The sequence below is a fragment of the Pan paniscus genome, chromosome 2 (assembly GCF_029289425.2).
Source record: "Pan paniscus chromosome 2, NHGRI_mPanPan1-v2.0_pri, whole genome shotgun sequence".
In the NCBI taxonomy this organism is placed as follows: Eukaryota; Metazoa; Chordata; class Mammalia; order Primates; family Hominidae; genus Pan; species Pan paniscus.
Genome location: NC_085926.1, coordinates 87,078,694 through 87,091,008, shown reverse-complemented (window position 1 = coordinate 87,091,008; position 12,315 = coordinate 87,078,694). Strand labels below are relative to the sequence as shown.

General features: G+C 34.3%; 1 protein-coding gene and 1 pseudogene across 11 annotated transcripts in view; both read left to right on the top strand.

Moving 5' to 3' along the window:
* Positions 1-12,315, top strand: part of VGLL3 (vestigial like family member 3) — a 127,837-nt gene that overhangs the window by 42,592 nt on the left and 72,930 nt on the right. For 2 of the 11 annotated variants that reach the window (XM_003831510.7, XM_063602861.1), the window contains exon 4: positions 1,629-8,063. The exons of 8 other annotated variants lie outside the window; for them this stretch is intronic. In XM_003831510.7, the coding sequence (XP_003831558.1) occupies positions 1,629-1,672 (44 nt within the window). In that variant the 3' untranslated portion in view covers positions 1,673-8,063. Of the gene's footprint in view, positions 1-1,628; positions 10,729-12,315 lie in introns of those variants that run through there. One more of the 11 variants, XM_063602864.1, reaches the window with a different exon arrangement.
* On the top strand, positions 9,356-10,728 carry LOC106634587 (uncharacterized; annotated as a pseudogene).

Genomic DNA, 12,315 nt, shown 5'->3' with positions numbered 1-12,315 from the left:
AAAAGGTGGAGCCAATCTTTTGGCATTCAGGAAGTGTTGTTTGTTTCCAGTACACAAATGCTACACAGTACACAGATTGAGACTTGTAATTTTATGAGATGCTGCTTTTTTTAAATTAATTTATGTATTATTATTATACTTAAAGTTTTAGGGTACATGTGCACAATGTGCAGGTTAGTTACATGTGTATATCTCCTTCTATTTGTTCTTTTGCCTTTTGTGTAGTCAGTTTTGTATATTGCCTTAATGCCTCCAAACACTAATTGTGTCCTATTTTGTAATGAAATCCATATTTTGCAAAATTCTTTGACTAGTTGAGGGATAAGAAATGTTGTTTAATAATAGAAAAACTTTGAACCAAATTGGCTCATTTAGCTATTAAATTTCTGACATCCATCCTGGGTTTACAACAGTTTTAGATCAAAGGTCAAGCAGACAACTTGAGATCCTTGCACCCACACAACAGCAACCTTGCTGCATTTCTACACACATGTTTAAAGAGTTTTGCTTCATGTTTTGTTATTTAGTTTTAAACAACATAGAAGCACCTATTATTCTGTGTTTTTACTCTTCCAAACAATTATACTTCAGGAACAAAAACAAAGGGAACTAAAACAGGTGACAGATGCATTAACTAACTTTATTTAGGTAATCATTTCACAATATATAAGTTCATCAAAGTATCTCGTTATACACCTTAAATATATACAATTTTAATTTTCAATTATATTTCAATGAAGCTGGAAAGAAAAAAAAACAAAATAAAAGTAACTTCGAGTAGGTGCAAACTGAAGGTGCTATGTGAATTGCCCATATCAGAAATTATTCAATTAACTGTATTAGACACAGATAAAAGTCACATTTCCTGTTTTTTGTTTGATAAACTTCTTACTGATTTTAGCTTTGAGTTTGAATTAATCTATGTCCTATTAATCAATGTATACCTTCCTTTTGTCACTATTTTTAACTTCTAAATTTTAATTTTTGCTATCTGGTATGATTTTTTAAATCCACTTTAAATACTTTTTGGAAGAAGATAAGATAAAATAAGTAAATTAATAAATAGAATATAGGTCTGGACTGTTAGTTATGAACCAACTATGTTTATTTTATTGACAATAGTAGACTCAGTTTTTAGCCATCTAATTGCTCACATAGTTTATAGTAATCCCATTGTGGAGTACATTTCAAAATAACAACAGAATTTATTTATCACATTAGTCTAAAAGAATAATTTTGATTGTTACTGAAAGTATTAATTGAAGCACTGAATAAATGCTCCAAAGATTATTTATGTCTTTTTTCTCCCAATGAAACAAATGTTTCATTTTTGCTATTTACTATTCACTCATACTCCAAGCAAATAAAAAATATAGCAAATAATTTGTATTGTATAAATAGCACTGTCCTAGTCTTGTGTTTTTGTCACATACTGTGTTAGTTGATTTTTTGAAAATTGTGAGCTCCAGCACAGAATTTGCTTAGAGATCATGATGTCTTCAGGTCAGAACTCACAGTTGCCTGGATTATCATTTTGGTTTCTATATCCAAAGTATTGCCGATTATGCTAATTTTTGGTACCATATGTATTAATGTTCTTTATTTTTCCCCATTGTCATTTGTTCCAGGTCTACAGCATCAAGACAAGAGTAAGGAATCACCATGGTACTGAAACACACAATCTTAGTGAGTTAAGTTGCAGCATAAATCCAAGGGCCCACTGGGAAAAGATACTGTCGGGATTTTCCATTCAGCAATAGGACACGAAAGGCATAGAAGGAGAAGACAAAGTGTCACGCAGTTGACTGGTTTTCGGCCTTTCTTGAGAAAGCAAAGTGGGTCCCAGACATTGAAGAAAAGCATTTTTATTTGTTTATTTCCTCATCTGAGCCTTTGCCAACTGTGCAACTCTCTCCTTTTGTTATCTTGCTTTTATCAATATATAGCTAAGTTTTTGTTTCATTTTGATTTTTTTTTTTAGCCAACCACCTTGTCAGGAAAGGATGAACCACACATTAAAATGTTCATTCTTTCAGGAATACAAGTTTGTAGCTCTATGTGCATCTATTTTTGTAGAAATACAAAAAGTTTGGTTTAGCATTGATGGGCTATTTTTGAGGGATGTATTTTTTTTAATATTGTAAAAATTGTTGAGTTCTGTTTAAAGAACTTGCTCTCAGAGAAGCACTGGCAAAAATGTTTAAAATGCTTATCTCTAAGATGTCTATTATATGCTCTGTCTGTGCTTTCTAGGTTACCTCAAATGTTTTGTTTTTTCCTTTTTACAAAAGTAGCTATACCGTAGTCAAACCAATGCAGTATTGTTTTTACATTGAATCTCAGTAAAGATTTAATTCCATGCTAGCTCAATTAGTTTTGCATTATATGTATAGCTTGAAAATTTTTTTTAATGACTGTACTAAAGAAATGATATTTTATTGCTTTGATTTCTCCCAAAGAATAACTTGGAGGTTGACTAATAAGAAAGTTGGCATAAACTTTCAATCAAATGAAGAGTTTGCCTAGAGGAGACTAATTCTCTTTCTAGCCCATCCAAATTTGATAAATGGAACCAGAGGTTATATACAACTACAAGGAAAAAAATGCATTTAACCATGCCACCTATGAGTGCCAGTGACTTATTTTACTTGTTTCTAATTATTCATTCATGGCAATTTAAAAAGTCATATTTTCAGTGGGATTTGTTTTTCCTGAAGAGCATTTGAAGGAACAATATCTGGGAAGGTACTAGAAAAATTACAAAGCCCGAGCTCTTTCCTATAATGCCACCTATCCCTGTAAGCTAAACAAACAAACAAACAAACAAACAAACAGTTCTATATATAATAGTTTCAACACAGAACTTAACAAGTCTCTTTTTTTGTTTGTTTAAATCTGGCTTTACTTGATTTAATTCCTTTTTAGAAAGAAATTTAGGGCAAAATAAAGTGTATATTAGGATTTAAATTTATACCACAATTTAAAAATAAAACCAGAGGTTATATACAATTTAAATTGGGCTAAAAATTAAAAATTTGAGGATTTAACTTGATATAGCTCTCAGGATCTAAATAAAGTTGAAATTATCATTAAGACACTGCTAGGAGAAGATTAAGATTATGAAAGCAGCAGTTACTGATACTGCTGGACTTCAAAGGCAAAGTTCATTTCTTCCATTAACTGCTTCCAGAGATGTCATGTAAAAAAGTTAGTGTATTAGAGAAGTTTTTTAGCTTTATAAAGAGGTTTTTTCAAATTTCTCCCATTTTTCTCTCCACCCACATAAAATAGTATGTTCAGTGAAATGCCACTTTCTATCTTTAATTGTTCGTATCATATATGCGAACTTTTTAGACATGAACATGACATGTTCAGCTAGGCAGAGTTCTCACAGATAATTATCAAATATTTTCCTTGGCTGTAATTTCTGTATTCATTTATATCCTATCCGTCTTTTGAGCTTCAGATCTATATACTCTTTTGTACTCTCATCACTCCGCACTTTGCTGTTTCTTACCTAGACTCTCTTTTACACAATATGCACATTTTTACCATTGTGGGGTCCAAATTTAAGATACCTTCCACTCACTAATAATATGAACTTATATTTCCTGGGAGTAGCCAGGTTAAATTTTCTATACTTTGGTCCATAATTTGATTTGATATGATTGTTTCATTTATAATTTGCCCAAATACATGGGGCACAAAATTTAGTGAATTTATAAATCTGGATTTGCCTTGTGTCCTTCTGAGTTTTCAAAGGCAAGTATTCAACAGTCCCCATGTGATGACTGACAGGGTTATTTGCCTCATCCACATCCACCTTCGGAATACATTAACTTCCTTTGTAATTTATTTGAAAGTAGTGTTAAACTCATTCAGATCATTCAGTTGGATTTTCCCAATGAAGAGGAAAAGGAAAGTAGTTATTCCTAGCTCCATTTCTTATTTTCCACCAAATTTAATTGAAGGGCATTAATTAGATGTCTTCACCCTGAATTTAGACTTTGCTCTGTGTTCTCCCGGTAACTGTCAGATAAAAAGTTTATTGGCTCTGAGGACCTGAGAAATGTTGGGAACCTGGTTTCTGCTGTACACAGGAAAGATTTGTAAGTGAGCTCTCTCTTTGAAAACAGGACCCAGGCTGGGCACAGCAGCTCATGCCTGTAATCCTAGTATTATAGGATGCAGAGGCTCGGGAGGATTGCTTGAGCCCAGGAGTTCAAGATCCGCCTAGGCAACACAGGGAGACCCTACCCCTACAAAAAATTTCTGAAAAATTACCTGGGCATTGTGGGGCACACCTGTTGTCCCAGCTACTCTGGAGGCTGAGTCCGGAGGATCGTTTGAGCCTGGGAGTTTGAGTTTGCAGCTTGCAGTGAGCTGTGATTGCACCACTGTACTCCAGCTTGGGCAACAGAGCAAGATCCTGTCTCAAAAGGAAAAAGAAAACAGGACCTAGGTGTTTGGGGTACACTGCCACCCAGGGAGTGGATCAAAAATATACATAGAAAAAGAATGAGCATGTCTCTATAATTGTCTTCTAGGACCATATTGCTGTTAGAAGTCCTAAAAGAGGATGGGTTGTAATTTAGCATAATATTCTGAATTCATTCCAAGTTTAAAATCCTGTCATTCTCTGGCTCTTCCTTTTTCACATCAAAATGATGCTGTTGGACTTAGAGGCTTCCGAACTGTTTTATTGAGGGCTACTATCTGCCTCCACAATTTTATTAAAACCACTCCACCTTTAGACAAAGGTGACTTTTGTCTGATTTTACAAATCAGATTTTATTCAAGCTTTCTAAATATCTGTGAAGTAGACCCTAGAAAATTGTCTCGTTTATTTTAAATAGAATCTATGCTTCCACCAATAAACCATCGGGAGCTAAGAAACAACATAATGTTGACAAATCAGGAACCTAACAGATTATTTTGTCTCTCATTATTAATTTGAAAGAGCCTCTAAACTTTTGAGAAATCAATGTGTCTTCTTAAGAAAGTTAAGCACCCTCTCTTAACTTTCCCCTCTATTTGCTCTCCTTTTTCTTTCTTCTTAAGAAAGAGTATTTATATTATTTTGTTAAGCAAAAATGGCTAAGATTGCTCTAAAATTTGCAAAATGAGGAGTGGATTGCAAATAATTGAGGGATTTATTTCTTTAACTTTATAAGACTTCAAAAAAAACCCAAATTCTAAGCACTGACATGAAAGTTGCCTTTGAGAAGCTTGTTATTCATTATACAAAAAGTATTTGCCCATTCCTATTCTAAGATTTGCAGAATATGTCACCCTGTCTAGCTTTTGAGTTTGCTATCTGGTTTAATATTGTATTTATAATTTAAAGTGGAAATCAGAAACTGTTTCAAGAACCTGTATTCTATCCCTTACTGAGTGTCCCTTCTTTAAATAGTGTTTGCTGAATTAAGGCGTTGGGGGCAGTGGCATTAAGTGGTGGAAAAAGGAAAGTATATATGTTAGAGTTTTGACTGAGGGATAAATAGAAAGCAGAATGAATTAATGGAAAAGAACTTGGCTGTTAGGCCATTCTCTAAATTCTAGTTTAGCCACAAGTTTATGTGTGGTTTGGGGCTTCATTTATTTATCTCATGAGTAAAATGGGATAATACCTAACAGGCAGGCTCTGGAAGTTGGAAATCACATACACACACACACACACACACACACACACACACACACGATCAATCATCTAGCTCATATTAGATGTTCAATAAATAACAGCTACTACAGATGCCTATCAGTTGAGTAAGTAGTTCATTAAATTGAGCTCCCAAAGGTCTCTTCTCTTCACATCCATATCCGTTTCTGCAGCAATCAAATAGATACATGATTGTTTTTCTGTAAGAAATTACTGCAAAGAGAATCTTTTTCTCCTACTAACTGTTCCTTCTACCTGGTATAGGAGATGAATGTACGTTTCTTAATTAGCTGACTTTTTAGTGTGTCATTTCTGAAGGAAAAATAAATTAACCTTATAGTGGCATGTAGGTCCAATTCAGTTTTCCTACGTGTTCCAAAACTTTAATTAAATTACTGTGTCCAAAATTATGAGGACAGTGTCATTCATTCACCATAGTTTATATTTTTAGTTATATATCAAACTTCCTTGGCACCTAGGATAAGAACATTTCTTTTGAAGTTATCCAATTTTTTTTTATTTTTACTTGACTTGAAGGAAAGTTGCAAAATATGGTGGAAAAAATCTTCCGCATTAAAAGGGGGAAAAAACACAACCATTTATGATCTCAGTCAGCAGATTTACTCTACTCAAGGAAAAAAAGAAACAACCTTATTGGAAGCAGATGTTGACACTGTGTCAGTTATTGAAGATGGAAGGAGTTCACTTGAGCCATTGCAGTTACAAAGGGGTATTGATGGCAGTTCGGATTCCTGATTGATCACCTTTGCAGCCAAGGGAAAGACAACAGAAACTGTATGGGATCAGAAATGAAATCAGCCTGCCAGTTTAATGGAGAGGCTCCTAGAAACTCATTTTTTTTTTCTTTCCTGTAAGATAAAAGACATCTTTCAGAATAAGAAAGGCTTGTTTGAGAGAGAAATTACAGTTTATTCTCTGAAAATATTTAAAGGCCAAAGTGCCCTTTAAATCTATTATTAAAGCACTGAAACTATTATTAAAATCATTATAGAAAAATTAGGCAAAAATTTTAGCCTAACTTTCAACATCCATTCAAAAACGAATGTTGAAAACAAACATATAACCTATAAAAAAGTGAATGGCTCTGGCAAGTGGGGGCATGGGTGGAGTCCATAAGGAAACCTCAGTCTCAGTAACTTCAAAATGTTACTTTACTTGGTAACTTGGTCATGGAGATTGGTCACAGCACAGACATTTAGAATTTTTTAGCAGGTTTTTTTTTTTTCTTTTGAATCATGTAGTGCTCTCTGGGAATTGCACCATGTACACTTTTACAACCTACAGAAATCGTCATTATTGTTAAAGTATCTCAACTTTTCTATTTCTTTTATTGTCTATTGTGCTTTTTTGTTTAAAAATACTTTTATAGTTTTAAAGTATTGGTCAAAGTAGTATTCTCTTGAAGTTGTAGTCAATTTAATTTGATCCAATAAGTTTTTCTGAATCTCCTTTTTAAGTTCCAAGAAATTCTATTATAAATAAGTGTACTTTTACCAATTCCATTGTATAAGCAAACAGACACCTTTTAGAAAAGGATAAGTAACCATCAATTTGTTTTTTTTTTAAAAAAAAACAATTTCTAGACTACTAAATTTGGCATAAGAATAATTCTTTTAAAATGCAACATACTTTAATTAGTTTTTTTGGTATATGCATAAGATGTGAACTTTCCTATTGATATCTCTTTATATTAATAGAGATGTACATTTCTTTCTATGCCGTGGCTAGAGCAAAAGTTAATAATGATTATTTACACAATTGATTTAATTTCTTAGGATATGTATAATATTGGATATTATATCTGATTTAAAAATACTATTCCATACATTTTTTTTTCAGGAGATAAAACATAGGGAAAGGTTTTCATGTGAATTCTTTGTATCACTTTAAAGTACATATATTTAAAGGGAAGATGGATACAATTTGTTTTTATTATATAAATCTAGGTAAGGTGAAATGCTTTCATCAACAAAAATACAGTGTAGTGAATTTTATATTTGTCACTTGATTAGGTAAACTGAAAACTAACAATAGAAATATTATTTCACTGCATTGAAATGCCATGAAATTTCAGACTTGTTAGTTCTACAAGCAGTTGTGCTACCTTAATTTTGTGTTTCCAGAAATAAAAATTAACCTTAGTTATGCTGTCATTTTTAACTAATAAAAAAAGTATAATTCATAAAACTTTTGGCTTTATAAGATAATTATAAAATTATATTTTTTTCTGTTTTTGTGGGGTTGGGAAAACATTTTCTTATTTCTATTCACTCTTCAAATGCAGGTCTCATAATATGTGTCAATGATATAAGATGATGGAAGACTTTGTAATAAAAACATATGTCATTATCTTCAATTTGTTCAATAAATAATTTAATGTGAATTGAATGTTTGTATTTTAACGTAGCATTTGGATTTGGTCTGCATTTCTTGAGAATTTAAAGCTCTTTTTGTTTCCTCCTTATTCAATTAAGCATCTTATAAATATTTTGGAAATTACAACATCTTAGGTGTTATTAATTAAGAAGTTAATTTCTAGGGCCAAGAAGTCTATATGTTACAGCAAGGAATAGATTATAAATTACATGTTTATAATGGAAAAGAAAATGAAATGGGGTATATTAATTACATAACAGCAAGAGTCTTGAGAATTTTATAATACAATGCTTCTAAGGATATTTGTTGACCAAGGTGTATTTTATTGTTTTTACATTTGTTGACAGGGACTCTGCCATAAGTAGTATGAAAAAACAAACAAAAACTTTTCTACGATTCATTAACATTGAAAAGAGAATTCCAAGACCTTGTATTCTGAAGAAAGCTAGAGTTTCTCTACGTGGGCCCTCAATTTTCTTATTACACGTATCTTTAATGTGAAAGTACTAAAGTCTGAAAATCAGCATTTAAATAATAGACTTTCCAGCATTACAGATGAAATAATTTGGTGCAGGCTTTTTAACTGTCTACCATATTTAGAATGTGGTGTCAAAATGAGATTTTTAGAACTGCTGTAAAATATTACTACATTACTACAACGATAACGGCCTAAAACAACACAAATTTAGTATCTTACAGCTCTGTCAGTCAGACATTCAGCAAAGATCTTAGTCTTGGTGGGCTACAGAATGTAGGAGGCATTTCCTGGATGCTTCCAAGAGAGAATCTTGCTATTCCCTGCTTCTAGAGTCCTTTGCTTAGTTTCCTTCCATCTTCAAATCCAGCAACCTGGTCTAGACCTTCTCACATGACATCACTGACTTCCTCTTCTTCCTCTCCTTTACATATTTAAGGACTCATGTGATTACAATAGCTGCATCTGTGTAATCCAGAATAATCTCTTCATCTCAAGGTTTTTGTTCTGTTTTGTTTTTTTGTTTTGTTTTGTTTTGTTTTGTTTTGTTTTGATGGAGTCTTGCTCTGTCGTCAGGCTGGAGTGCAGTGGCGTGATCTCGGCTCACTCCAACCTCCGCCTCCCGGGTTCAGAGGATTCCCCTGCCTCAGCCTCTCGAGCAGCTGGGACTACAGATGCGTGCTACCACACAAGGCTAATATTTTGTATTTTAGTAGAGACGGGATTTCACCATGTTGGCCAGGATGGTCTCCATCTCCTGACCTCGTGATCTGCCTGCCTTGGCCTCCCAAAGTGTTGGGATTACAGGCATAAGCCATTGCGCCATGCTCAAGGTTCTTAATTACATCTTTAAAGGCCCTTTTTCCATGTACAGTAACATATTCAATGGTTCTGGGGATTAGGACTTGGAGCCATTATTCTACCTACAACAATTAGTATTGGACTTCCATCATTTTCTATCACTCTTGTAATCGAGAAAGACTATTTCACTGGGAGTAGCAAGTCATAATGTTTGCGTTGGCATTTGTGTGGGGGTTTATCTTCATTCATTAAATAATTGCATGTAAAGAAAATTCCTGTCACTATTTCAAATGTTTCATGTAGTTATTATAGTGCTTCAGAATCCAAAGGGTTATGTGTTACTTATGTAAGATGAGCAGTCTAGGGGGTGGAGAGCAGGTCATCTAGTGCAGATTCTTCCTAGCTGAAGTGTGTTTTCTCTGGGGACAACCAAGTAGGATTTAATTGTTTTGCTTCCTTTTTTGGGAACTTAGACCCATCTTGCGATGTCCTAAGTCTCCAAGCATCTTATTTGACCTGCTTATACACATTTGACTGAATAGCTAAATATGACCACATTGACGTGGTAAAGCTTTAACACTTTTGTCCAGATTGAATCACTCCATCTGCTATCAGTTAAGCAGTGGAAAACTGTTATGGAAAAACAAACATGTTTTGATAGATTTAATGTGTAAAGAGGGTATCCATACTCTGGAATGCTGCTGATCAATAAATGAGCTGCAAGACTTTGTTCGAAACAACACTCAAGCACAACTGTTTTACTTTCCATACCAAGTTTGGCTGTGACTGAATGAAGAACACCAGCATTGATCTTTGCTTTGCACTTGTACAAGAGACTATTTGCAGAGAGCCAAATATAGCAACAGAGGATTTAATATCTTGCCAAAAAATACAAAATCTGTTCCCCTTTAAGCATGACACTCTATCCTTTCTTGTGGATCTTGCTAAAAGGAAAATATAGCTTTAAACTCCCCTATTCCTTCTGTTGAAAGCTTAAGAATCTTTTTCAAATGAGCTATGTATGGTTTTGCGGTGTTTTATGTTTCCAAAAGAAAATGGCTACATGAAAAATCTGTCCAGTGTTATCATTTTTCTTACAAAAAATACTTCTGGTTATGGTTGTATTAATTTGATTGTGATAATGATTACACAATGTTTACCTATATCAAATCATCATATCGTATACCTTAAATATATACAACTTTTATGTGTCAATTATAACTCAGTAAGTCTGGGAAAATATCGTTAAGTCAAAGATTAGAGTCAACAGAAATAAAGAAAAATCATACTTTGATAACTTCAGGACTAATCAAGGATCAATGGGTGACATGATATCATGCTATGTGCCATTTTGTGTTAAACAAATTACACCAACAATAAAAAAAATTGGCTTCAATCAACGAGGTTCTTTCTTTGTCTTAGAACATGGGTGCTTTGTTCTGAGTGTTGTCTGATGGGTAGGCAGATTAGTTTAGATTTCTCTATAATGTGGTTAATGACAATAGCTCTTCTGCTCAGTTTATGATGCATATAAAGAATTTTGAAAATAGTCTTGCAAACTTCACCATGAAGTTTCTGCAGTGACAGCTTTACCAGACATCTCTGTGTGGGATTTTAAAACAAACACAAGGCTGTTTGGAAATACTTGGTATATGTAAATATGCAAAATATGCTGAACAGCACTAACAGCTGTAGGGTGTACTCCCTCATCCTTGAGCAGAATATTTTGGTGGCAGCGTGGTTATTTTTTCCATCTTTGCTTTTAATTCCCCCCCTCGCTCTTTTCTCCACCCACTCACCCATCTACAATCCACTCCAAAAGCACAAATTTAACACCCTTCCCCCTACTTCCACACTGCTTCCAAGAAAATCATTTTAGTAGATTCCCACTGGAAAAGGTGGGTGGTGGCTTGATGGAATGTTTCTGAGTTACACGATGTTGTAAAGCCTGAGCTTCGGGGAACTTGCTTGGACTTGATCTGACATCAGGCTCACACACAGCCCAGACACTCTGCAGGCCAGATTCCATTAAGGCTTATCATTGCAAGAAGAGGAAAAGTCCTGTTGTGAGTGGCCCTCCAGCCATGATGATTCCAAAGATGGCAAAATAATCATTTTAAGTGTGTGCTATCAGGTTCTGTAACATCAAGGCACTCATCCTTTTATGAAAATAAGCATATGCCCTATTTTCATATGCCTTTCCTCAGAGCCCGAAAATGGAGGGAGGACACAAGAAAAGTTAAAATTCAAAGTTTCTTCTTATGGTATCTTGAAGAATTGAAGGTTTGAAGGAAAAAAGCTACCAAATATGAAGAGAGAAGGCCCACATCCTAGGACCATTTCCACTGGCGATTTGTTGATATCATTTAATCTTATATTTCTGTTTATCTGTCCAAGGAAGATCAAGTGAAATAAATCTAAACTGATTTGGGAAAAATAAAGTGCTATATAAATACAAATAAATAGGAACCAATATTTAATGAAAGTCATTGATCTATCATGAGTATTACATGAATTCACCTCAAGTGATTTTCACAAATAGCAATATGCAGATAGCATTATTTGAGAAGCTGTTAGCAATATAAAAATGGGGGTTGAGTTTCAGCAATGCTACTTAGAAGCTGTATAATTTGGATAATTTTCTTCACCTCTTTAAGTCACAGTGTGGTCATCTGTATGTAAAATGAAGATGATTTTTTTTTTTTTTTTTTTTGAGCTGGAGTCTAGCTCTGTCACCCAGGCTAGAGTGCAGTGGCTGGATCTCGGCTCACCGCAACCTCTGCCTCCTGAATTCAAGGGATTCTCCTGCCTCAGCCTCCCAAGTAGCTGGGATTACAGGTGCCTGCCACCATGCCCAGCTAATTTTTGTATTTCTAGTAGAGACTGGGTTTCACTGGCCAGACTCGTCTCGAACTCCTGACCTTGTGATCTGCCTGCCTTAGCTTCCCAAAGTGCTGGGACTGCAAGCATGAGCCACTGAGCC